The 27,461-nt window shown below is 47.2% G+C and overlaps 1 protein-coding gene across 3 annotated transcripts in view; it reads right to left on the reverse strand.

Annotated features, from left to right (window-relative positions):
- The window catches only part of LTN1 (listerin E3 ubiquitin protein ligase 1), a 51,627-nt gene that overhangs the window by 15,882 nt on the left and 8,284 nt on the right, over positions 1-27,461 (reverse strand). For all 3 annotated transcript variants that reach the window (XM_072138602.1, XM_072138603.1, XM_072138601.1), the window contains exons 6-24: positions 27,213-27,393; positions 26,656-26,829; positions 23,480-23,670; positions 22,179-22,326; positions 18,184-18,918; positions 16,936-16,977; positions 12,304-12,496; positions 11,857-12,096; positions 11,555-11,708; positions 10,421-10,571; positions 10,058-10,256; positions 8,305-8,467; positions 8,115-8,219; positions 7,346-7,488; positions 6,678-6,813; positions 5,980-6,133; positions 4,169-4,373; positions 3,708-3,942; positions 2,314-2,379 (exon numbers count right to left, since the gene is read on the reverse strand). In XM_072138602.1, the coding sequence (XP_071994703.1) occupies positions 2,314-2,379; positions 3,708-3,942; positions 4,169-4,373; positions 5,980-6,133; positions 6,678-6,813; positions 7,346-7,488; positions 8,115-8,219; positions 8,305-8,467; positions 10,058-10,256; positions 10,421-10,571; positions 11,555-11,708; positions 11,857-12,096; positions 12,304-12,496; positions 16,936-16,977; positions 18,184-18,918; positions 22,179-22,326; positions 23,480-23,670; positions 26,656-26,829; positions 27,213-27,393 (3,615 nt within the window). The remainder of the gene's footprint in view (positions 1-2,313; positions 2,380-3,707; positions 3,943-4,168; positions 4,374-5,979; positions 6,134-6,677; positions 6,814-7,345; positions 7,489-8,114; positions 8,220-8,304; positions 8,468-10,057; positions 10,257-10,420; positions 10,572-11,554; positions 11,709-11,856; positions 12,097-12,303; positions 12,497-16,935; positions 16,978-18,183; positions 18,919-22,178; positions 22,327-23,479; positions 23,671-26,655; positions 26,830-27,212; positions 27,394-27,461) is intronic.

Below are 27,461 nucleotides of genomic sequence, written 5' to 3' on the forward strand. Positions count from 1 at the left end.
TTTCAACCTCTCCTTATGTAGGAGACCCGATTTGCATGGCTTTTCCCAGGGTGCACTGCATATAAGACACACCCTCCACCACCCCACAATGCTTAAAGGGGTCGGCCACCAATATATAATTTTCTCTGCAGGCCGCAGGAGCCCCACAACATGTAAACCGCAGGACTTTCTGCGATCCACCGGATGACTGCAGGACACGGAACATCACAGGAAGTCCTGAGTCCTGCTGCACGGAGTCACGTGAACCTGAAAGAAAGTTTACTGGGGCCAAGTATAATACTGGTGACCCCATCAGTGCCTTCTTCTTACCACAGTAAACTTTTGTATTATGTGTCAACCTGTTTAGCTGAAAGTATTAGACTCAACGAGAGTCAATGAGAACCCCTAAACAGTGTTTCAAACCTCTAGAGTGGGTCGTCCATTAACTAATAGAGTAGCAAGCAATGGTGGCATATAATTTTTCCCAGGGTGCAGTGCTGCATGAGTTGGCTCTCCACGAGGAGCACAAGAGCCGTGGACCAGGTATGTAATTTTTTTCCATAGGGTCACACTCCATCTGATCACACAAATCAATGTGTAACTGGGTCTTAAATTATTTTTATTCCCCAAATTCCCACTGCCCCTCCCATGATAATCCATCCTGATAACCCAGGGACATTACTCACAGATCCAGGCACCGGGACTGTGGTATCTTCTTATATTTGTTATCTATGGCCTCCATTCTAAAATCAACTTTTAAAATGATGCTGATGAGCATAAATGGTTACACTATAAACCCTCTGTGCTGTAGCTTCACAGGCTGTTACACTGTTATACTCACCCCCTCCCACTGTGTGCTGAAACTTTCTCTGCTGCAGTGAGACGGAGCAGAGGGGGAAGACAATGTAACAGCCTGTGAATCTGCAGCATGGAGAGGCACTGGTAATGCTCCCATAGCTCTTCAGGATCATTAGCATAATTATAACAACTGAATTTTAGAAAGAAGGAGACCATGGATAACAAGTATAGGAATATGACCACAGTCACGGAGCAGGGATCTATGAGTAAGTGTCCCTGGGTTATCATAATGGATGCTGATGGTAGATTTCCTTTATAAATGCTGTATTAAAGGCATTTTGACTTGTAGCCATCAACTAATAATTACATGGCTGATTAATGGGAAACAAAACATTAATAATCACCAAGAAAAAAAAAAAAAAAAGAGAGAAAAACCTTTGGAAATCCCAGCCGTAATTTTCCCTTCTTTGTTGGTGGTGATCATCATCATAGGAACTAAAAAACCTGGCACCTTCCCCCCGTGAAGAAGAAATTCCATGGAGTTTGTAGGAACATTGTGGGGGTGTTATTGCGCCTTTCACATCTACTTCATCAAATTGGATTTATTTATTGTACTTTGGGTGTTCATTTATTCTGATTTGTCACTATGATGCCAGGATTTTCTTCCCCCAATCTCTATAGGCCCCTGCAGTGCTCGCTCCGAGGTAACACATTGTGCCTGCTCCGCGCCAATAGCCGTGTATGAGTCACTTTTCACGGGGATCTTCCTCCACGCGCAGCGGACGGGGAACAAACTCATCATCTGGTTAAGTGGCCAAGTTTTATTTTTAACCATGAACTAGACAAGAGGTGTCCGAGCCCTCCTCATACAGAGGCTTCTCCTTGTCTGGGGGGGGGGGGGTTTATCCTGACCGTATCTAATATCATATCATAATACAGAGCCCCTCATAACTTGTGATCCCTGATATATGTAACTGAAAGAGTGCAGGTCTGGCATCCTAATATAACCCCCTTCACCCACTTAGCGCCAACCCCCGAAAACTTACAGTACTGGTCCCGTGAAATCTTGGGTAACTGCTGGGATCAGAGGAAACTCCAATCCCGGCCATTACAGAACCTTCTCTCTTGCACCAATGTTCCAGAACAATCCCTGTTGCAACATTGGGTTCTAAATATGTCTATTAAGCTTTCTAGTGTCAGGTGGGTGGCCCTAGACAGTCTGGGGCCACCCACCTGACCTTGAGTTGGTGTTCAAATGTCCCCTAAAAATCGTAAAAAAAAAAAACATACTGATCTGGTAAAATCTCTGTGACTCTCTGTTGCTCCCATCTGCCCCCGTTTACTTTTCTGCAGCTTTGACCTTCTATAAATCCATTTAACCTCTTTGGTAAATCTCTGATCAGCCATGTACAGGTAGGTACATGTAAGTAAAGTACCTCCGCAGCAGTGAAGAAGTGAGAATGGGATACGTTTATACATTCTGGGATGTTCCCTTTATTTAGGGGACGCCCCCGTCAATGAATTTTCCAGACTTACAAAGTAGGTTCCTCCTCATCCTCAGCTCCATGATCCTCATCAAATGCCGGCAGATCGACCATAATTCTAGGATTAAGAAGAAAGATGGTTGTTATGCACATGAATTACTGTATTGTAGCTTTATCTTTGATTGACTAGGAAGGGGGGGGGGGTACATTCTCTGCTTAAAGTGAACCCATCACCAGTGTAATTTTTAGCTGGTGATAGTTTCCAATAGTCTCTGCTAATCTGATATTAAAAATTTCCTTGTCAGCTTTCAGAATTATTTCAGTAGTTTAGAAAAGTTTATTTCACATTACTCTAACAGCAGTGTGGCAAGCCCCCAGGAGGGGTAGCTGCAGCCTGCGTGTGCCTGTATCACTCTCCTTGCTTCCACACACATCCAGTTCCCTCCCCTCTTCCTGTCATGTGCATTGAGTAGGGGTGGAGTAGAGCAAGAATACATGAGGAGACTGAGACATGGGCACATACAGGCTGCTACAGCTATGGGGGGACTCACCGCACACTGCTAACAGGGAGCCAAGTAATGTGAAATAAACTTTTATAAAGTAATTAAATACTTCAGAATACAGACAAAGGCAATTTTTAAATTCAGCATAGCATAGGCTATCGGAACTTGCCACCAGCTAAAAGTGACATTCCTGGCGACAGGTTCCCTTTGGAACACATGATAAATGTGTTACACAGTCTATATGAATTTTTATTTAGCCATTTTTTGCGCCAGGAGAAGTTGAGTAGAACATCTTCATCAGTCCCATGGAGATGAATGAGCAGCTCTATGCATGGAGAGTCAATTCATTTGAATAGGGGATATGGACCCCCAGCGATCAGGGGAAGAGGGTCCTGTCTCATTAATTGATGGAGCAGCATGAATGCGTTCTGTTGCTTCAATCACTTCTATGGGAGGGTTGTAAACTGCAGAGCACTGCAAAATTTCCAGCACTCCCATAGTACTGAATGGAGTTCCAGGACCCGCCATACCACCATTTAGTGAGAAAGGGATCCCCAATCTGGTGATCAGTAAGGATCCCAACACTGATCAGATTGTTATCCCTGGCCTTGAGGATAGGGGATAACAATCAGACTTAACGTAACGTGCATAGTGATGAGCTGCGGCGCCATGTATAAACTGTCCATGGACTGCTCACATGAACTGTATAAATACCACGAGGCTATATGCATGGACAGAATGGCGTAACACATATCAAAATGACGCTAAACTGTGGAGGGAAGATTTTCGGAGTCTGTGTATAACTAGTCAATGACTAAGCCCTCTCGGGATGGTCCTGTCTGATGGTTTTCTTGCTGTATGGAGTATGGAGGGAGATATGGAGGCGGAGGGTGAAGCCAGTGATAGAGGAGGGCACAGGCTGCACGTGACGCTCTGTTCTTACTTGTTCAGCATCTGGTAGACGGTGACCTGCACGGCCCGCTCTCTATAGAGCAGGAGCGGGGTCAGGCTGTTCAGCAGGCTCTGTAACCCGTCCGGGAGGTTGCTCCTCTGTCCAGCCACAAACTTGGCCGGGAGCTTGTGCTTCAGCAGCTGCTCCTTTGATATGTAGCACAAAGCTTCGCCTAGGGACTGCAGCACCGAGGTGTAAGACGACGTCTCACAAGACTTGTTCTCCCCTGCAACAGAGAAAGTACAAGATAAAACCGGCAGCGGAGCGCAGAGACCTTTGATCATGGGTACAGGACAGATGTGACTCCACTGAGGAATCCTTCGGGAAAGTGTTCCGACTACTCCTCTTATAGCCACAGTGCAGAATTGAAAGCCACATCATTGTCCGCCCCAGTCGCCAGAGGGTTAAATAAATAACTTAAACATCATGTTGTGTACTAGGATGTAGGTTACCTGTGATTCTGACCAGCATAGGTAACAGTAAGGTGTAGATGCCTTCAGAGAAGAACTCGTTCCACTCGGAGGTAAGTTTTTCTGGGAGCTTCTCTCTGGCGCCAGATTGAAAGTAAGCAGATAGGTCCGAGGCCAGACGGCAACTTACGCAAGCGAAGAGCCGTACAAGCGGTACATGGTAGAGCGCCGGGGTCTCACACGCAGTCTGCGGAGAAATAATTGATTAGACCATAGACTATATTACACAGAAATTCTACCGGCTTATCTAGAATTGCAATAACCTGCAAGGCACCGAGTTAATCAAAAATAATCCATGTAATGCCTTCCAGAGGTAAGAGGGAAAAAAAAATATTCCTCATCAACGCACGTCTATGCAAGAAGGGATCGTAATACATCAAAAAACTCACATAAATACATCAATCACACAAGTAACAAGAAAAACTTTTGTGGAACCACACTGCCCTCTAGTGGTGCACTGTGATCACTGCAGACCTCCCCACTGCATATCATGGACAATCATTTCCCGGTATTAGTCATAACACGGGATAAATCAGGGGGAATCGCGGCTATCTAGGAATGTTCACGTCTGAGGCCGGGATGGGGCGCTTATACTAAACATGTGTCCGGCTCCGACACTATATCCGTCATCTATAGATCTGCTATAGGTTAGGGATGTGACGTGAGACTCTCCTGTAACGTATGTGATGGACGGACTACGCAAGGTGGATTGTTTGAAGTCTTTGAGACGGGGAATTGGTAAATGCGATTATAGTGAAAGATGGCAGAAATATATTACAGAACATCCCTTCCCCCTTGAAAAGGAATCTCTTGTAAACAAAGGTCCGAGTTAGCTCCAACTTCAAAATCCATCAGGATAAACCAGGGACATTACCCATGGATCCAGGCACCGTGACTGTGGTAGTCATCTTATTTTTGTTATACATGGCCTCCTTCCTTCTAAAATAAACTTTTTAAATTATGCTAATGAGCATGAAGGGCTCCTGATGGTGTTACCAGAGCCCCTCTGTGCTGTAGCTTCACAAGCCGTTATACAGTCTCATCCTCCTCCTCCCCTTCCATCTGCCTGATGTCACCTCACACAGTGGGAGGGGGGAATTGTTCCTAAACAGTGTAACTGCCAGTGAAGCTACAGAAAGGTGGGGCTATGGAAAAAATCCACCAGAGCCTTTCTGGCTTCTTAGCATAATTTTAAAAGTTGATTTTAGAAGGAAGGAGGCCGTGGATAACAAATATAAGAAGATTACCACAGTCACGGTGCCTGGATCTATGAGTAATGTCCCTGGGTTATCATGATGGATTTTGATGGCAGATTTTTTTTTAAAGGGAACCTGTCAGCTGCAGGCTCACATGAGCTAAACACATGGTAGGTAAAGTTTTTCTATGTTTGTATTTACATGCAGATAAGCAATTTGGTGCACCATGGGCATGGCTGTGAGGTGGGGCACACCCTCTCTCACCCCACTGTATGCACATTGAGCCTGGAACTAAATGTGCAACAATGTAGCGAGTTGTACATTCAATACTCCACCTACACACAGTGACCAATGAGCAGCACTGGTGGGTGGGGCTTAGATGCATAGTGTTTCCCGCCTATTTTTTTTTTTTCCTAAAAATTGTGAAATAACAGTCACAATAAAACCTACCAACCGAGGGCAACATGTATTTCATGCAATTACATGTGTCTTATAACCACCTGTTATAGGAGTAAAGGTAGGTGCAGTTATCTGTAGCCCACAGGAACTTACCTGTGACAGTACATAACGGCACCTCCCACTTGCCTGATAACTCACCTCCAACCATGACAACATGGAGCACATGATGAAGTCCCACTCCGTATCCTCCAGCGAGACCAAAGCCGACGCAGAGTAGTTCAGGAAAAGTGAGAAGAATCTGATGATCTCAACATTCAGCCCAACGATGTCCAGACTAGCGTCACTCAAATTACTGCAAGACACCCAGACATTAGAAATTGTTCAAAATTATTTATAAAAAAAAAAAAAAATTATGAAAAATATTACATAATGACCCGTCCAGCTGAAGTTTGCAGCATAAAAACTATCCCAAACCATGAAAAATGTGTTCCAATGCCGATTCCATCAACCACCACCTTAAAAGATAACACTTCCTATATGTCTGTATAAGTAAATAATTGTATTCCCAAAGCGTATTTACTAAAGCAGACATTGAGAGTTTACACATTAATGATCAGATACAGCGCCGATCATACAGAGAGAACTATGTAGCAGGTGCAGCTGCAGAGTTCTCTCTATCCTCGGCATTATATTAGGAGTGTAAGAGGGTATCTCCTATACCACCATCCTAAAGTAACCCCTTCACTGTTTAAGCTCACCAGCGATTCTGGATTTAACTCCCTCATTACCATTAACCACCAGGTATACCAACATTAACCTCTCCACTCCCCCTAGGCCACAAGAAATTGTGTCACTTATCTTACACAAGCCCCGGGATAAAAGTACACGACACTCACCTGCTGAACAGAAAGAGATCCTTACAGGTGTTCTTCCACGTGAGAATGATTTTTAGAATTCCAGGAAATACTTCAGGAGAGGGAACCGACTCTGCATCCAGGCAAGAGTTGAGAATGGCCAGAAAACCAAACCCTCCTACAGAAATATAATAATAATAATTCTTTTATTTATATAGCGCACACAGATTCCGCAGCGCTGCACAGAACTTGACAGATCGGTCCCTGTCCCCAATGGGGCTCACAACCTAATCATCCTACCAGTATGTTTTGGAGTGTGGGAGGAAACCAACAAAAACACGGAGAGAACATACAAACTCTTTGCAGATGTTAACACTGGGATGTTATGTTTACCCAGGTCCCCAGCGCTGCAAGGCTGTAGTGCTAACCACTGAGTCAATGTCCTGCCCTACACTATATAAGTAATGGTGGCTTGCGTTATACACAGGATACAATAATGGGATGTATTTAGTGCCCCTTCCAAGTGTCAATTATGGAAAGCTATAGCAAAAATTTGGGCAAAAGCAGTAGCAAAGCAGAAGTGACCTCAACACAAAATAGAGATAAATATATATATATTAATAAATACAAGATAGATAGATAGCTAGATACGAGATACAGAAGCGCTGCCTTAATAGATAATATATATTACGGTTCTAGAAGTTTCTCACCTTCTATACAGGATAATTCGGTCACATCACAGGACATAAGGCGGGAGACAAACTGGATGATCAGAGACTCCTTATCCTCCTTCGGCAGAAATGGAGACAGACACTGGAGGGTGTGCAGGAGGCCTTGTGTCACAGGGAAGTAACTAGACAGAGATAGATAAGCATGCAGGTAATAGCTACATATTATCACAGTGTAACTAATGGGGGGCCATTAAGACAATCTGAAATTAAAGACCTATCCTAATCTTACAAGTCAGTAGCAGGACCTTGTGCGTCTTTATATAATGTGCTCCCTTCTCCAATCACATAATGTGGGTACTGTGCCCTCTAATGAATGAAGCGTCAGCTCCAGCAATATCCCTGCCCATTCGATGATCCCCAATCTGGGGATTGATGGATGTAAATGTAGTAATTGAGGTAGTCCTACCCCACCATGAGGGATAACCTCAATCAGGTGATCGGTGGAGGTCGACGTAGTCCTACCCCACCATTGGGGATAACCTCAATCAGGTGATCGGTGGAGGTCGATGTAGTCCAACCCCTCTATTAGGGATAACCTCAATCAGGTGATCGGTGGAGGTCGATGTAATCCTAATCCACCATTAGGATTGATTCCCAATCAGGTGATCGGTGGAGGTTTCCGCCCCCCATATTCTGGATAGGGGACAATGATATTTAAATTTGGGACAACTCCTTTACCTTTCTGAAAATTGCATAAAAACACTAGGGAAAGAAAACCCTAAAGCCCAGCCCAATAAGAGCCCCTCACCTCTGTGTGCCTGCCGCCAGCCGCTTCAGTTCACCTGGTCCTGGGTTGCTCAGGTAAATCATCTTGTGAAGGGTCAGGGACCAGATTGTTCCACTCTCCAGTGACCTGTAGGTGCAGGGGATTCAGTGAGGTAAGGAATAAAGTCCTGTCTCTAATAGCAGATGGAGGAGCTACACATTGCATGGTTCACCTGGTGTACAGCAGCTCCAGCAGAGCACATCTGTGGGTGCTGAGGTCCTGCACCCGCTCCTGGGTGACGTCCATTGTCCTCAGCATAAGGCGGCACTCTGTGACAATCGCCGGAGGTCTCTCTAGCTCCTCGCACCACTGCAGGCTATACAGCATCTCTGCAACTGGGTACAAAAAGTCATTCAGAAAATCAATTGAAATGTTTTTTTCATCCACTTCAAATGCCCTTTCTAGAACTCCCCCTTTTATGTGACATCTTACACATTTACCTATAAAAATGTGTGCAAATGAGCAAAGAAAGGTCACTTTTTGCTCAAAATGAGTTTGAGAGGCTAAAGGACGAGCTTCAATTCAGACAATCCTTTCTTGGGCTCTAGAGCACCTAGAAACATGATCATGGTGTCATTTTAAAGATGAGAAACTTATTTTTGAAACTGCATCAGACTTGTGCTTTGGACATACAGGCAATTGAAGACATTCCTGAAAAATTGATTTTTTTTCTGCAGATTACATTCCCAACTAAGTCTGTAACTGCCTGCATATAATCACATAATCAAGGTTCCAGGTACTACAGAGTCCCTACAGAGTCCCAGGCAGAGGCATCTGAAGACACACTCCTCTTCAAGCAATTTGCAGTTTCAAAGGCTGTTACACTGTGCAGGAGCGCTTCCCTCTCCAATGTGAGAGAGATTACATCAGCCAGAGGCAGGTGGAAGCGCTGAGGAAGCAAGGGGTAGACAGTGTACCAGCCTGTGAATCTGCAGCACAGAGGGACACTGGAATCCACCAACTATAGCATAATTTTAAACGTTGGTTTTAGAAGGAAGGAGGCCATGGATAACAGATATAAGCAGATTACCACAGTCCCGGTGCCTGGATCTATGACTAAGTGTCCCTGGTTTATCAGGATGGATTTTGATGGTAGATTCCGTCTCCCTGAGAATTCCCGTACAATCGGATGCAGAGATATGCAGATGCATGGGAATAGGTGGGAGCCCAATCGTTGAGTCATTTATGGTTCATCCCATGGATATGCCATAAATACCCCAAATGTCAAAGCCCCTTGAAGACAGACTGTGGTTCCCAGCACATTATGTGGATGGTTTTATGGGTGCAAATAGTGAAGGGGACACAGCCTCTCGATTCACTGGATGGGTGGGGGTTCCCTATCAATCACCAAGGGACAAATCTCTAGGATCCGACTTCTCTTTATATTGCAGGATTACACTGCCCTATGTAAATAGGAAAACAAACTAATCTTGTTTCGAGCTCTGATTCTTTGTGTGTTTGTCGGCCTCCGCCCCCATCTTTCACCTCGTCATCCTGAAGATGTGAGAAGTCAGCATGGAAGGGTTTAGCACTCGGTGGTGTCCCCTCCGTCTATCACTGAGATAAATGAAGTGTCCGGGGACTGGGAGTGGAGGGGGTGACCTCCGCAGATTTGGAGTTGGCCCTTACATTACTCTCCGCTGACGGAGCCCATCGGAAAAAAAAGGTTTCCTAGCCGATGCGTGGGCGAAACAATCCACAATGTTCCCAGAACGTTCCAGCTGGACAATTAATGGACACTAATTGGCTTTCATCTAAACATACGCCGTTCCCCAGTCCCAGATTTGGGATGAAGTATTTTGGCAGTCGCAGCTCTGATGAAAAAGGGTAAACTCCAAAAAAAAAAAAAAAAAAAATACTATAGAAAACGGAGGATCGGAATAAAAACCGGCTCTTGCCCCTGCGTTCCGGCACACGGCTCTTACCGGCAATGTTTATTTTACTTCCAATTTCCTCATCTTTCGGAGCCGCGTCATTCTCCAGCATTCGGAAAGCAATTTTGCTGAGTAGAGAGGCCGCGCAGAGGTGGTGGGGCAGCCAAGATTTAGGGAATGATTTATGATCCGTTCCAGATGTTTCCGAGTTCGTGCTTAATCGGCCTTCCAAGAGAGGTTTGCTTGACCACTGAAACAGAATAATATCACAATAATATCAGCGCCACGTCAACACATCATCTGTAACCCTGCACGGGCGTAACTATCCGGGAGGTGAAGGTAGCGGACATGTCTGGGCTCTGGGGTCACTATTATATATAAAACATGGTAGGTAGGTGATGAGGAAGCACTGACCTGCCCCGGGAGACATTGGCGCATCTTCTGCCATTTCTCATCGCTTGGCATCATGCGGGACACGTGTTCAGCCAGAATATGAGAAGCAGATGGACCGACCTGCAGGATCTTACCATGAAGATCATCTACAGCAACCATGAGAGACTGCAGGCTGAAAACACAGAGAAATCACTACATGTCCCTCAGCGAGACAGTTCAATAGTAATCAGACCTGGATGTACTCTATGCAGGCAGCATGTTATAGAGCAGGAGAAGGTGAGCAGATTGTATATAGTGTCCTATCTGCAGACAGCATGTTATAGAGCAGGAGAAGGCGAGCAGATTGTATATAGTGTCCTATCTGCAGACCGCATGTTATAGAGCAGGAGAAGGTGAGCAGATTGTACATAGTGTCCTATCTGCAGACCACATGTTATAGAGCAGGAGAAGGTGAGCAGATTGTATATAGTGTCCTATATGCAGACCGCATGTTATAGAGCAGGAGGAGCTGAGTAGATTGTACATAGTGTCCTATCTGCAGACCGCATGTTATAGAGCAGGAGGAGCTGAGCATATCGTATATAGTGTCCAATCTACATGTAGCATGTTCTAGAGCAGGAGGATCTGAGTAGATTTTATATAGCGTCTTATATGCAGGCAGCACGCTATAGAACAGGAGGATTGTACATAGTGTCCTATCTGCAGGCAGCATGTTATAGAGCAGAAGGAGCTGAGCAGATTGTACATAGTGTCCTATCTGCAGGCAGCATGCTATAGAGCAGAAGGAGCTGAGCAGATTGTACATAGTGTCCTATCTGCAGGCAGCATGTTATAGAGCAGGAGGAGCTGAGCACATTGTACATAGTTGTACAATATATATAGCATCTTATATGCAGGTAGCATGTTATAGAACAGGAGGATTGTACATAGTGTCCCATCTGCAGGAGCATGTTACAGAGCGCAGAGCAGGAGGAGCTGAGAAGAGTGTACATAGGCAGAAGGATATAGAAAAGGAGGTAACAGTACAGACTCACAACAAATGGGAGGAACTGCGGTGCAGATAAATGCAGAGAGCTTAGAGCACAGCAGTGTGAGGACAAATTGCCAGTGCACTTGGAGAAGCACTAATCCTAGATTTTGCCAGGACAGCTTTACCTCTGAACTGTCAGGTGTGACGTCTCCATCTGATCTTTAACCCAGTGGGCAGAGCGGTTCAGGAATGTACTCCCCCGGGGTATATTGTGGAACTGGGCGACAAGTGAATTCAGTCCGGACATCCACGTGTGCTTCAGCTTCATCAATAACGCTTCTAAGGGGAAGAAGATGTGGATGGTAAGGTCACACTTCTAAAGCCGCCTACATCTGATGTATGTAGGGAGAACATTTACTGTGAGAGATTTCTATCTGTACAACTCTGCAAATGACAGAACAGGAATGTGACTGGGCCCGGGTGGTACCTGACAGGTGGGTGGCATCGGAGGGCTGAGCACAGAGCTGGAAGATGGTGAGGAGCAGGTCCTCGGCTGAGGGCATCTGCAGGCAATCCTTCACAGAACTGAAGAAGTTGGAGGCCACGTCACAGATGAAGGACACGGACGGCTCGATGTCCCCGGCCTCAGACAGGTCCTTGGCTTGAGCCAGAGCGAGGTGCAGCTTATCGATTATCTTCTCCACATAGGTCTCCGCTATCAGAGACTCTGAAGAGAGAGGAGACGGTCATTACGATCATATCTAAGCAACTTTCCAATATGTTAGTGATGATTCCAGCCTTAAAGATTGTACACACATAGGATTCAGCTGCAGGTTATTGGCATGGGAGAATCAGGTTATAAAATTATCCTTCATCCTGAATTAGCCCGGATAAGATCTCTGCACGGTTGGGAACATCTAAAGGTCTCACTCACCGTTTCTCACATGCTCTGATAGCACCAGGCTGAGCAGAGCCCACTTATCACTGCAGTGCGCCCCCTGCTGTCCTGTCCGCTCTATTAATCCTGCGCTGCACAGATCGCCGGCCAGAGAAATCAGCTTATCCCCCAGGATGTCGCCTTTCAGCCAGTCACAAATCAGCGAGTGTCTGGTGGAGTCTGAACAGGCCTGAAGGAAAGAGAAAGGAAAAGCTCATTACAAGATGTTCCCCGATAGTATAGATGGGAGACGACCTACCGTATATACTCAAGAATACCGACCCCCCCCCCCCCCCCGACTCATTCAATGCCCTGCAGCAGCTGCCCCCTCTCCCGACTCATTCAATTCTCTGCAGCAGCCCCCCCCGGGACTCATTTAATACCCTGCAGCAACCCCAACCCCACTCATACAATGCCCTGTAGCAGCTTCCTCCACTCATTCAATGCCCTGCAGCAACCCCCCCACTCATTCAATGCCCTGCAGCAGCCCCCCCACTCATTCAATGCCCTGCAGCAGCCCCCCCACTCATTCAATGCCCTGCAGCAACCCCCCCCACTCATTCAATGCCCTGCAGCAACCCCCCCCCCCACTCATTCAATGCCCTGCAGCAACCCCCCCCACTCATTCAATGCCCTGCAGCAACCCCCCCCCACTCATTCAATGCCCTGCAGCAACCCCCCCCCACTCATTCAATGCCCTGCAGCAACCCCCCCCCACTCATTCAATGCCCTGCAGCAACCCCCCCACTCATTCAATGCCCTGCAGCAGCCCCCCCACTCAAATGCCCTGCAGCAGACCCCCCCCACTCATTCAATGCCCTGCAGCAGCCCCCCCGTTCATTCAATGCCCTGCAGCAGCCCCCCCCACTCATTCAATGCCCTGCAGCAGCCCCCCCCCCCACTCATTCAAGGCCCTGCAGCAGCCCCCCCACTCATTCAAGGCCCTGCAGCAGACCCCCCCCCACACTCATTCAATGCCCTGCAGCAGCCCCCCCCACTCATTCAATGCCCTGCAGCAGCCCCCTCCACTCATTCAAGGCCCTGCAGCAGCCCCCCCCCCACTCATTCAAGGCCCTGCAGCAGCCCCCCCCCACTCATTCAAGGCCCTGCAGCAGCCCCCCCCCCACTCATTCAAGGCCCTGCAGCAGCCCCCCCCCCCCACTCATTCAAGGCCCTGCAGCAGCCCCCCCCCACTCATTCAAGGCCCTGCAGCAGCCCCCCCCCACTCATTCAAGGCCCTGCAGCAGACCCCCCCCCACACTCATTCAATGCCCTGCAGCAGCCCCCCCACTCATTCTATGCCCTGTAGCACCCCCCCCCCACTCATTCAATGCCCTGTAGCAGCCTCCCCCCACTCATTCAATGCCCTGCAGCAGCCCCCCCACTCATTCAATGCCCTGTAGCAGCCTGCCCTCCCGACTCATTCAATGCCCTGCAGCAGCCCCCCCCCCACTCATTCAATGCCCTGCAGCATCCTCCCCCCACTCATTCAATGCCCTGTAGCAGCCCCCCCACTCATTCAATGCCCTGTAGCAGCTTCCTCCACTCATTCAATGCCCTGCAGCAGCCCCCCCACTCAAATGCCCTGCAGCAGACCCCCCCCACTCATTCAATGCCCTGCAGCAGCCCCCCCGTTCATTCAATGCCCTGCAGCAGCCCCCCCCCACTCATTCAATGCCCTGCAGCAGCCCCCCCCCACTCATTCAAGGCCCTGCAGCAGCCCCCCCCACTCATTCAAGGCCCTGCAGCAGACCCCCCCCCACACTCATTCAATGCCCTGCAGCAGCCCCCCCCACTCATTCAATGCCCTGCAGCAGCCCCCTCCACTCATTCAAGGCCCTGCAGCAGCCCCCCCCCCACTCATTCAAGGCCCTGCAGCAGCCCCCCCCCCACTCATTCAAGGCCCTGCAGCAGCCCCCCCCCCCCACTCATTCAAGGCCCTGCAGCAGCCCCCCCCCCACTCATTCAAGGCCCTGCAGCAGCCCCCCCCCCACTCATTCAAGGCCCTGCAGCAGCCCCCCCCACTCATTCAAGGCCCTGCAGCAGCCCCCCCCACTCATTCAAGGCCCTGCAGCAGACCCCCCCCCACACTCATTCAATGCCCTGCAGCAGCCCCCCCACTCATTCTATGCCCTGTAGCACCCCCCCCACTCATTCAATGCCCTGTAGCAGCCTCCCCCCACTCATTCAATGCCCTGCAGCAGCCCCCCCACTCATTCAATGCCCTGTAGCAGCCTGCCCTCCCGACTCATTCAATGCCCTGCAGCAGCCCCCCCCACTCATTCAATGCCCTGCAGCATCCTCCCCCCACTCATTCAATGCCCTGTAGCAGCCCCCCCACTCATTCAATGCCCTGTAGCAGCTTCCTCCACTCATTCAATGCCCTGCAGCAGCCCCCCCACTCATTCAATGCCCTGGAGCAGCCCCCCCACTCATTCAATGCCCTGTAGCAGCTTCCTCCACTCATTCAATGCCCTGCAGCAGCCCCCCCAACTCATTCAATGCCCTGTAGCAGCCTGCCCCCCCGACTCATTCAATGCCCTGCAGCAGCCTCCCCCCACTCATTCAATGCCCTGCAGCAGCCCCCCCCCACTCATTCAATGCCCTGCAGCAGCCCCCCCACTCAAATGCCCTGCAGCAGACCCCCCCCACTCATTCAATGCCCTGCAGCAGCCCCCCCCACTCATTCAATGCCCTGCAGCAGCCCCCCCCCACTCATTCAATGCCCTGCAGCAGCCCCCCCCACTCATTCAAGGCCCTGCAGCAGCCCCCCCCACTCATTCAAGGCCCTGCAGCAGACCCCCCCCCACACTCATTCAATGCCCTGCAGCAGCCCCCCCCACTCATTCAATGCCCTGCAGCAGCCCCCCCCCACTCATTCAAGGCCCTGCAGCAGCCCCCCCCCACTCATTCAAGGCCCTGCAGCAGCCCTCCCCCCACTCATTCAAGGCCCTGCAGCAGCCCCCCCCCACTCATTCAAGGCCCTGCAGCAGCCCCCCCCCCACTCATTCAAGGCCCTGCAGCAGCCCCCCCCCACTCATTCAAGGCCCTGCAGCAGCCCCCCCACTCATTCAAGGCCCTGCAGCAGACCCCCCCCCACACTCATTCAATGCCCTGCAGCAGCCCCCCCACTCATTCAATGCCCTGTAGCCCCCCCCCCACTCATTCAATGCCCTGTAGCAGCCTCCCCCCACTCATTCAATGCCCTGCAGCAGCCCCCCCACTCATTCAATGCCCTGTAGCAGCCTGCCCTCCCGACTCATTCAATGCCCTGCAGCAGCCCCCCCCCACTCATTCAATGCCCTGCAGCATCCTCCCCCCACTCATTCAATGCCCTGTAGCAGCCCCCCCACTCATTCAATGCCCTGTAGCAGCTTCCTCCACTCATTCAATGCCCTGCAGCAGCCCCCCCACTCAAATGCCCTGCAGCAGACCCCCCCCCACTCATTCAAGGCCCTGCAGCAGCCCCCCCCACTCATTCAAGGCCCTGCAGCAGACCCCCCCCCACACTCATTCAATGCCCTGCAGTAGCCCCCCCACTCATTCTATGCCCTGTAGCACCCCCCCCCACTCATTCAATGCCCTGCAGCAGCCCCCCCCCACTCATTCAAGGCCCTGCAGCAGCCCCCCCCCATTCATTCAAGGCCCTGCAGCAGACCCCCCCCCACACTCATTCAATGCCCTGCAGCAGCCCCCCCCACTCATTCAATGCCCTGCAGTAGCCCCCTCCACTCCTTCAATGCCCTGCAGCAGCCCCCCCCACTCATTCAATGCCCTGCAGCAGCCCCCCCCACTCATTCAAGGCCCTGCAGCAGCCCCCCCCCACTCATTCAAGGCCCTGCAGCAGCCCCCCCCCCACTCATTCAAGGCCCTGCAGCAGCCCCCCCCCCACTCATTCAAGGCCCTGCAGCAGCCCCCCCCCCCCACTCATTCAATGCCCTGTAGCAGCCTCCCCCCACTCATTCAATGCCCTGCAGCAGCCCCCCCACTCATTCAATGCCCTGTAGCAGCCTGCCCTCCCGACTCATTCAATGCCCTGCAGCAGCCCCCCCCCCACTCATTCAATGCCCTGCAGCATCCTCCCCCCACTCATTCAATGCCCTGTAGCAGCCCCCCCACTCATTCAATGCCCTGTAGCAGCTTCCTCCACTCATTCAATGCCCTGCAGCAGCCCCCCCACTCATTCAATGCCCTGGAGCAGCCCCCCCACTCATTCAATGCCCTGTAGCAGCTTCCTCCACTCATTCAATGCCCTGCAGCAGCCCCCCCAACTCATTCAATGCCCTGTAGCAGCCTGCCCCCCCGACTCATTCAATGCCCTGCAGCATCCTCCCCCCACTCATTCAATGCCCTGCAGCAGCCTCCCCCCACTCATTCAATGCCCTGCAGCAGCCCCCCCCCCACTCATTCAATGCCCTGCAGCAGCCAACCCCCCCCCCCCCACTCATTCAATGCAGCCTGCCTGCGTTAATGCAAAGAAACCTGCAGGAGGAGAAGCTGCGGGGAGCACCAGAGGTAAGTACTTAGTTAGTAAGTGCCACTTTTACGGAAAAAAAAAAAAAGTGTGCTAAAATCTCCCGGCTTATACTTGACCATATGTTAGTATAAGGTGATCTCATTAGAACTTACCTTCTGAATGATGTAAAGAAAAACATGCCACTGGAAATCCATCTAGAAGAGAGATGATAAAAGGGATTACTAGAGATGATGAGGATTCACTCAGATTGTATATATGTTGGGTAATTGCACATGAATGACTGCAGACCTGTGGGTTAATGGGATTCACCAGTGCTTGACACACTGTCCATTCAGCACGGCTATGCGAAGGGGGTCAGTGGACCCTCATTCCCAGATGTAGGACCCTGCATGTATTCATGACAAATCCTCTGGATAAATAACAGTCTGGATGGGAGAACCCCTTTAAAGCAAACCTGTCAGATAAACTAACCCACACTGAACATATTTTTGAAAACTGCTATTACATTGCAGCACAACTATCCCTATATTGTTCCTCTCCATGCCTGGAAAGTTAAATAGTACTTTCATAAATTTGACTTCCCATCTATGCATATTCATATTCTTCCAGCTCAGCCTACAAGGGGAATCCTTTCTCTTCAGCCAAGTCAACTTGGTTCTGCTAAGTCCTTCATGTCCTTCATGTTCGGCCGCACCTCCGTCCGATTCCACCCTTCCTCAGGAATAAGAGAAATGTGGCTGTGAGTGACTCGCTGAAGAGAATCAGCTCCCTCTTTCCCCCGTCCTTCAGGAATTGTCTTCAGCGAGTAACACAGCCGGAATCTCTCTCATTTCTGAGGAAAGGGTGAATGAGCTAGAGGTGCGGCTTGACAAGAAAAACATGAATATTCCACTCCTCTCAAAAAAATCCGATAATCGGACTCACATGGGGTCATTTGCATAGATAGTTAGTGAGCTTCATGAACAGACTGTAGAACTTTATAAGCATGGGGAGGAACAATATAGGGATAGTTGTACTGCTGTAATAAATAATAAGATTTATTTAGTTAGAGAGGGTTAGTTTACCTGACAAGTCTCCTTTAAGGAATGTACCACTACTATGATATTTTGGGGGATTACACGCTGCATCCCAGATCAGCTTAGGAAGAAAACACTGCATTCAAACAAAAACTGCAGTCTCTTCACTATTTGCCAAGCACAGCTCTGTACATTATATAGTGGCTGTGCCTAGTATTGCAGCTCGGCCCCCTTCACCTAAAAGCTGCAAACCTTATGCATGCCCATGTAACTGGTGACAAGACAGCAATGGCTTACCCAGCTTGTGGCCTCATTTTTCTTAAAAAGTGGACAACTCCTTTAAAATAAAGACAGATTATTTGTTGTAAGTATTTTGCGCGTTACCTTCACCAAGTCATCCAGGAGCTGCTTTCTCTCCAGAGGCTCCGGACAACACTTCAGGACGCTGTACAAGATGTCCACTAAGAAGTCTGCGTCTCCTCGGCTTCCTTCTCGCAGCCAGATTGTTAATTTTTGATGCAAGAACCCCACAGCTGGATTTCCAGGACTCGTAGGGTCTTCATGGGTTTGTTCTAAGAGTACATGGAAGACCCTAACAGAGGAGAAAGCACTGAGGAGGGCAGCCAGGAACCTCAGGTGGCGGTTGGATGGTTGTTGGGCGATGTAGACCATGCTCAGCTCGGCCAGCTTACACACCAAGTCCTGAAGAGGCTTCTGCCTCTGGTCATCCATGGTAATGGAGACCACATCTGAGTCACGAGGCTCCTCCTGGACATCGTCCTTCCCGTTGTCTTCTTCATCTGTAAACCTGATTTTGGCTTTTTTCTTCCTCGTGGCCTTCAGAGAACTATTTGGATTCTGCATGACTTGTAGAAGTCCAGAAACTCCGGCCAGTTCCAACTCTCCAGCTTCTATGACGTCGACTTGAGCGACACAAGTCTGCTCCAAACTCTCCCAGAATGAAGACAAGATGGCGGAATAAGTATTGGCGAGGTCTTCTCCCAGCTCTGGGCTTCCTGCTTTCTTCTCCCAAGAACGGATGGTCTCTTCTACTAGGACAAACAATGGACTGCTTTGCAGTTTGGGATCTTTTAGTGATGAATCTATTAGAGGGATCAACTAGAAAGAAAAAAAACAAATACACAAGTAAATTCCAGGTTCTTTATTGTGTATATCCATCACAATTGAACATCTAGAACCCTGCCAGTACTGATGAGGAGCAAAAACTCAGACACAGAGGAGTCTTCTGCTTCGGCTAATATACACAGTCATGTTTCAAGGCTCAATAAAGGGTTGGACATGGACTTCCTGGCTAATAACATATTGGTGCCCCCAAAACAAGTTTTTTTTTTTTGGCTTGTAGGAGTAAATTTTTTTTACCATGGTTTTCACAGGACGTATTGAAGGATTCAATGACATAGTCCACTGCTCTTGCCAGAGTTGTCTAGTATTGTTTCATCACTTCCACTGAGAAAATATGAACGCTCAGCAGGACTGAATGTGTACGTGAATGGAGAAGTTTCCTCCAATAGTATCATTACTTAAAGGATGTCTACCACCAGGATGAAGGATTGTAAATCCAGCACACTGACGTACTGGGGTGTGCCCCCTCTGGCAGGATCTGCTCTTCTTTAAGCTTCATGTGGTCTTGATTTAGGACAAAAAAAAAAGAAGACTTTAAAAATTATGCAAATGAGTCTGAGGCCAAATTGCATAATTTTAATAGCATTTTTTTTTTCTTGGAAACCCCAGGGTATAAGGAGCTAAGAGATAAGCAGATCCTGCCAGATCGGGCAGCACACACCCGTATGTCAGTGTGCTTGGTTTACAATCTTTCATCCTGGTAGTAGATTGTCCACAACCGATGCTGTTTATATAATAAAGCAGAAGATCTAGAAAATCTCAAGGTTTTTTAGATCTCCACTTGCTGTCATACTTCAGGAAGCCTCATTGTTTACTTCCAGTCAATAAAAATCGTTCCCCAAACAGTTGATGTCACACAAGAGGACGGCTCGTTATATCCCCTGGTCATGCGATGTCACACAGGTGCATGGCTGGTTATGTCCCTGGTCATGTGATGTCACACAGGTGCATTAGATTTGTTAGGTATCAGAGCTGTGTGATATAAGGACCATGTACAATATTAAAATGACCATGGATTGGATTTTTATCCACTGGAAGTAAACAATGAAGGATCCTATTGAATGACAGCAAGCAGAGATCTAGAAAAACTGTGAGCAATTGATACAGAAAGTATATTGGAGAATTATTTCATTACACAAAAATTATTTAGAGGGGACGACCCCTCTAAATATAGAATGAGGGGCTCTCCTTTACTTCTATAGGGATGCTGAAGCAATAGCTATTGTGTTAGGTGGTCACTTATGGCCTGTCTAGGTCTAGGTCCGGTTATACTCTCTTAACCCAACACGTTGTTTTGAGAACTACTAAATCCTGAGTCCGTGTCCAGCTAGTCCACCCCATAAACAAGTAGCCCCAGTGCCAGGTACAAGTCAGGACTCCCTCAGCTCCACATCCGCTGCCAACATTGATTTCCAACACCAAACATGACATCACCACTTGGCACTGAACGCGTCCGTGCAGAATAGCATTTCAGTCCCAAAAACCTGCGATGCCCAACCCGCCCCCCATCCTCCAGATCCCTGTAATATAAACAGGGCTGCCTGACATATTAGATTTTAATACGACTAAATATTTACTATGTGTTATAACTAAGCAGCGTCCGCCAGCTGAAAAGACATGCAATCCGGGAGGCCGTGGCCTAAAAAAAAACAATTACGTTTCCATGAAACGCGATATCTCTGGCCGCGGCTCCTAATTGGATTTCGTATGGCGCAATAGGACTGGTGTTACCTCCTCCAAACCAATGGTCTGATATATCTGCTCCTAAATCTGACTAAATGTACAACACTGTGTGTGATTAGAGCCAAGAAAACTAAAGCGTCAACGTAAAAGGGTTTTCCGTAATCTACATTTATCTCCAGTCCACAGGGAAGGGGATAAATGTCTAATCACAGTGGGTGGGACCACCGGGACCCCCTACAATGAGCAGCACAAGGACTGCAATGCTGACTCCCTGCATCACTGCGTCCTTTGAGCCGACCCAAAAGTCCCAATCCAGTCTATGAAGTGCAGGGTGAAAATGTATCGACAAAGTCACCATCACAGGGAGCTAAGGGGGACCTGCTCTCCTGGCAGCCGGACCCCTATGACACATTTATCCATGATGCTATGTAGGGGGGTAAATGTGGATTATGGGAAAGTTCCTTTTTACGAAAAAAAAAAAAGTGCGTTATTGCAAGGAATTTTTTTGGTGAATTGTTTGCAGAATTTTCAGGAGCAAATGCTGAAAGGGGTTGGCTGTTAATAAAGTACAATACCCTAATAGAGTCACCCATATTGTACTTACCCCAATAAACTTTCTCTGTAGTCCGTGGGAGCCACGGATAATGAAACCAGTCGGCAGCAGGACTCAGGACTTCCTGTGACCTCCCGTGTCCTGCTGCCTTCTGGAGGATGGAGGGGGCTGGGTAGTCATAACTGTCTGCACAGATTCACAGACTTTTACACTGTGCAGGAGAACTCTCCCCTCCCCCCTTACATATTATTAACATTTTAAAAGTTGATTTTAGCAGGATGGAGGCCATGGATGACAAATATAAGAAGATTACCACAGGATCTGTGAGTAAGGTTGCTGTCACACGGTGCGTTCTTGAAATGCTCTCAGTGCGCTTTTAAACGCACTAAAAATGCAAGGAGCAGTTCCCCCCACCCCCCCCCCCCCACCCTTGGGATTCAGCTCCTCCATGTGACCTTTTCAAATATATGAAAACACCCATCACTGGGCTTAGTGACGCCCCCTGCTCCTCTACAGCCAATCCCGAGTGAGGGGAGTTGTTCATATATTTGAAAAGGTCACATGTTTCCCAAGGGTGGGGGGGACTGCTCCTTTCCAGCCCCTCCCAATTTCCAACTGCCTAGTCACACAGCAGATGCTAATGAAAGGTACAATATAAAATCTCTTTTTTTCTGTAAAACCAAATTTTTATACAAAAACACTTTGGCAGTGTATGTACTATGCTCTGTGGGGACTGGGGGAATGCTAAAAATGGGTCTCCTGGTGACAGGTTCCCTTTAAGGACTGTCCAAGAACTGTCCAAGAACGCACCATGTGCCAGCACCCTATTATCCTAGTATCAAAGGCTAGAGGTCTAGGAGCCGAGTTTGGTCGGCAGATCAATTGAGTCCAAATTTTTCCTGCCCAAATATAGTTGCTGTACATGACCTCTGACATGGCTGTGTGCATAGAATCATCTCCAGTATTTAATCGTTAAAAATGCGGTTTTTAAACCCCATACTTGGTCGATTATGAGTGACTGTCGGATCCTGGTGTTCTCCTCGGAGTCTACTACGTTTTCCTGCATGGTGAAGCGCAGGCAGTCAGTGTAGGCGCTCAGAACGGCCGCACACTCGGTGGGGCTGGAGACGGCGCGTTCACTAGACAGGCTGGTGATAGGAAAGGGTTAAATCAGTTTGGTAGAAAACATGTTACCCTTAAAATATCTAAAGTTTAAAGAGACGGTCATAGTTGCATCACACAAAATACAATGATTTACTCCCCAACGGTGTGTAAGTTGGATAGGGATAAACATTAGAAGATGGACCAACTCTTGGTCTGGACAATCCCTTTAAAGGAAATCTACCACTAGGATGAAGGATTGTAAACCAAGAACAATGACATACTGGTGTGTGCCCCCTCTGGCAGGATCTGCTCTTCTTTAAGCATCTAATAACCTGGTTTTAAAGAAAAAAAAAGGATTTAAAATTATGCAAATGAGGCTAAAGGGCTCCAGGATCCATACACACCTATGGAGCCTTGAGCCCCACAGACTAATTTGCATAATTTGAAAGCCTTTTTTTTGTGAAAACCAGGCCATAAAAAGCCAAGTGAAGATCAGATCCTGCCAGAGGGCGCACACGCCAGTATATTAGTGTGCTTGGTTTACAGTCCTTCATCCTGATGGTAGATGTCCTTTAAGAATTTTATGTCAGATAAGAGAATTTTCTCTTTCAAACTGCATCAGGCTTGAGGTTACGTGACCAAAAGAACCAAAGACACAGGTAGAAAAGGTTAAAACTGGATCTTTACCTGCAGCTCACATTCCCAACTTTGACTTTACCTCCCTGTATCTCTGGTTCTGTAGATCACAGAACCACAAGCCTGATGCAGTTTGAAAGAGAAAATGTTCTTCTTTAATGGTCCTTGCTTCTTCTGTACAACCAAAGAAATAAGTGTCTAAAGTGATGCTGCACATGCAGCCTCTTAATGTGACTCATCTCAGGTATAATCTGACTCTTCTGTATTTTAAAAATGACTTTTTTTTTTATAGGTAAATATATGAGATTTCACATAGAGGGAATGTTATACAGAACATGTCATCCTCTACCTGAGGTTGCTGGTAATTTTATGGGCTAAATTCAGGTGACAGGTTCCCTTTAAGACCGTGTAGTCTTTTACTTTGGCTCCTGTTTTTTTGGCTTAGTTACACTGAAATTTTGGAGCAGCTGCATAACATTTGATGCACCAGAGGTTACAGTCTTACAAATTCTAAAAGATCCCCAAGTAAAGGAGAGAAATGACTAACAGAGAGGAACCTACCCCTGGATTAAGGAGTCGAACAAGGTGTTGTAGAAGTCGATGCGCGGCTGGGTGGTCTCGCTGGGGACCTTGCTGATGAACGGGAGCAGGTTAGGGAAGATGATGGTGGCCAGTCCTCGTCCTCCCTCTCTCAGCACTGTCCACAGTTTGGGTAAGACGCCTTTCTTGGCATTTACGTGATCCCAGCAGTTCTGGACGTGATAAAGACATGAAGTCACCAAGAAAATTTACTCGCTTCTGCATATTTACTAAGCCGATTACTCTACACTTAGCTATTCATTTCCACTTCTGCACATCCTTACAGCGATTTCATCTTTCCATCATTGTTACTACATAATAGGCTTGTTTTCTGTTAGTTTTTTTCTTTTTTTTTTTTTAAATAGCAAGCTATATTTGGTAATAAGTTACAAAACAGATTTATTAAAAAAAATCTCATTCTATTATCAGTTTTGATTTATGTTCATTCAATAAAACAAAATTTTTAAAAAAAGTCAGATATAGATTAGACCTAAAAATAGAACCGATAATAAAAATGAGTTTGTCCTACAAAAAACAAGTCCTCAAAAAGCTAAGGGCTCGTTTTTTGCTGGACAAACTGTAAAAAATATTGTTTTTTTTAAAAAAAATAAATAAATAAAACCCCATTTTAGGGACATGTCGGTGCCATCACTTTAACCCCTTCGTGTCTATGCCATTTTAGACCTTTAGGACCAGGCCTGATTTTTTAAATTTGCCCTGTGTCATTATAGGAGGTTATAACTTCGCGACGCTTTAACATATCCAGGGGATTTTGAGATTGTGTTACCGTCACACATTGTACTTCAAAGTAATAGAAAAATTTTGATGATATCTTTTGTGTTTACTTATGAAAAAAATTGAAATTTGGCAAAAATTTCTGAAAATTTTTCATTTTCAAAGTTCACAATTTTCTGCTTTTCGGGCAGATAGTCATAGCACCCAAGTAACTTTATAACTAACATTTCCCGAATGTCTGCTTTATATCGGCACAGGGTTTTATGCATCCTCTCTCTTTTCTAGGTTGTGAGGAGGTTCAGAATTTTGGGTGCAATTTTTCTCATTTTTATGAAAATCGCCAAAACCCTTATTTAGAGGCACATGCTCAGCTTTAACTGACTTTGAGAGGCCTAAACAGCAGTAAAACCCCATACATCATGCCATTTTAGAAACTACACCCCTCAATGTGTAAAAAATCAACTTTAAGAAGTGTGTTAACCCTTTAGATGCTTCACATGGGTTAAAACAAAATGGAGGTGTAATTTACAAGCTGTAATTTTTTTAGACAATGTATTAATTTTGGCCAATAATTAAACCGTTACAAGTATTAAATGACAAAAAACTCCACAAAGTTTGATACCCAATTTCTCCCGAGTATGAGGACGCCCCATATGTGGTGGTGACTGCTGTATGGGCGCACGCCAGGGCATGGGGGGAGCTGCGCCATTCAGAGCAGATCTGCAATGTCACATTTTACAGGCTATAAAATGTTTATTTTTTTGTAATTTGGACATATGGGAGATTATTTTTTTGTGTGGATGAGATCCACTTTTCAGGTACATCATTTACGGGGGGCTCAATAGCTAATAATCAGATTTTATTAACTCTTTCTTGGTGGTGGTTAAAAAAATCATTAATTCTTGTTTACGGTTTTTAGCAATTTTTCGCCGGACGTTCACCATACCATAAAAATAACGTGTTCTCTTTATTCTACGGGTCATCACGATTACGGCGATCCCCCATTTATATGGCTTTTTTATGGTTAACTTTGGTTTATAGCTTATTTTTTGCGGGACAAGCTGTACTTGTTCTTGGTATCATGTCGGGGTAAATTTTACTTTTTGATTACTTTTTATGAGGTCAGATGTGAAAATTTCATAATTTTTGCAAGTTTTTTTGTGTTTTTTTTTTTTTTTACGCCGTTCAAGGTACGGGTTCAGTGACGATTTTATTTTATTGTACAGGTTGTAACGGACGTTGTGATGCCCAATATGTTGTGTCTTTTTGGTGATTTTCACTTTTTTTATGTTTTATTGTATTATTGCATGGGATGGGACTTCAAGGGACTTTTGTTCTTTTTTAATAATTTTTTTTAATTGCACTTTGTTTTTTTTAACTTTTTTTTACTGTTTTATTTTGTCCCAGGGTGGGACATGAACAAGTGTTCATTTGATCACTTGTTCATTGTAATATACTGCAATACTGATGTATTGCAGCATATTACATAGTCAGCCTATGCATTCTGCATAGGCTGACATCAGCACTGTTAGATCGTGCTTACAGCACGATCCTAACAGGCTTCTAGTGAAGGCAACCCTGGGGTCCTTATCGGGCTTCAGGGTTGCCATGGCAACGATCGGCACCTCCGTACCATGCACGGAGGGTGCCGATCGTCGCGGCGATTCACTATAGACGCTGCTGTCACAATGACCGCGGCGTCTATAGGGTTAAACAGCCGGGATCGCGATAGTCGCGATCCTGACTGTTACTGCGGGATCCCAGCTACCGCGTACCGCCGGGATCCCGCGGCGATCGCCCGGGCTCAGCTTCTGAGCCTGGGTGATCGCCATGACGTGATACTACGTCAAGGTGCGGGAACGACCCGCATCCTATGACGTAGTATCACGTCAGGGTGTGCAAAGGGGTTAACAGTGACCTAACATAACAAATTTATAGTGTGGTGCGTAAGGGTGCGAAAAGAAGCCAAGTCTGTGAAGTAGTAGCTATGACATAGTGGGGTTAAATATGTATAGGGTCATATCTTATCCAGGGTGTTGTAACACAGGCTGACCACAGCTATGGTTGGTGTGATCCATGCAATGTTGCCCAAAAAATTTTAAATGTATATATCAATATATAGGTGGCTGAGTGGGTAGCACTTCTGCCTTGCAGCGTTGGGGTCCTGGGTTCAAGTCCCATTTAGGTCAACATCTGCAAAGAGTTTGTATGTTCTCTCCATGTTTGCTTGGGTTTCCTCGTGGACCTCCGGTTTCCCCCCACACTCCAAAACATACTGGTAGGTTGATTGGATTATGAGCCCCATTGGGGACAGGGACCGATTTGGCAAAACTCTGCAGCGCTGCGTAATCTGTGTGCGCTGTATAAATAAAGGAATTATTATAGTAAATATGAAAAATGAATGGCTGGACCATCGGGCTCACCTCTACAGTGGTCAGTGTGTAGAGGACAGACTCCCAGAGCGCCGGGCACACCACTGCATCGCTGTCATCGATACTCAGCAGCACCGCCGGGCACACGCGGGGCGCCTCACTGACTACCAGGGAGGGCAGGTGCTGGCAGAGAGCCGACACCAGCTCAAAGAAAGCGGAGCGAACCTACAGGAAAAAATCATCAGAATCTGTAATAGAACATAATGCATTGTAACACCAGATCACACACATATTACAACCAATACAACTGGCTGCACAGAGGGAACCTGTCAGCTCCTGGGTCACATATAAACTAAAGGTGGAGTGTCCTGTATTATTAGCAGATCTTTACTGCATTGAATGAAGAGAAAACTTCATTTATGTTTATAGGCAAATTAATATTTTAGTGCAACATGGGCGGAGCCACAAGGTTTGGGGCCCCCTCTCCAGATTTACAGATGGAGCAGTGCACCGACAATCCGGGATGCACCGTACCATCCCTATGTACATGACAGGGTGCCATCATAGTCACCATTAGATGGACACATAGGGTCCTTGTCCCCTCTTACATTTGGGGACTGGTGTTTGCTGTATTTCCAGAACTTGCTCTGGGCCAGGAGGTGCGACAATCTGTCTTGTAGGGCGGCATTTTCACTGCTTGGCAACATGGAAAGGAGACGCTTCAAAGCCAGCAAAGAACAGGTCAGAACCCTGAAGAACTTGGACTCTCTTTCTTCCGGAGGAACAGTCCTGCAACACAAGATAAGATCCCGTCAGAGCCGACGCCGCTGTATGAACACAGTAAGTTGTGGGGTGCA

Source organism: Engystomops pustulosus, chromosome 2, assembly GCF_040894005.1.
Source record: "Engystomops pustulosus chromosome 2, aEngPut4.maternal, whole genome shotgun sequence".
NCBI classification, from domain to species: Eukaryota; Metazoa; Chordata; class Amphibia; order Anura; family Leptodactylidae; genus Engystomops; species Engystomops pustulosus.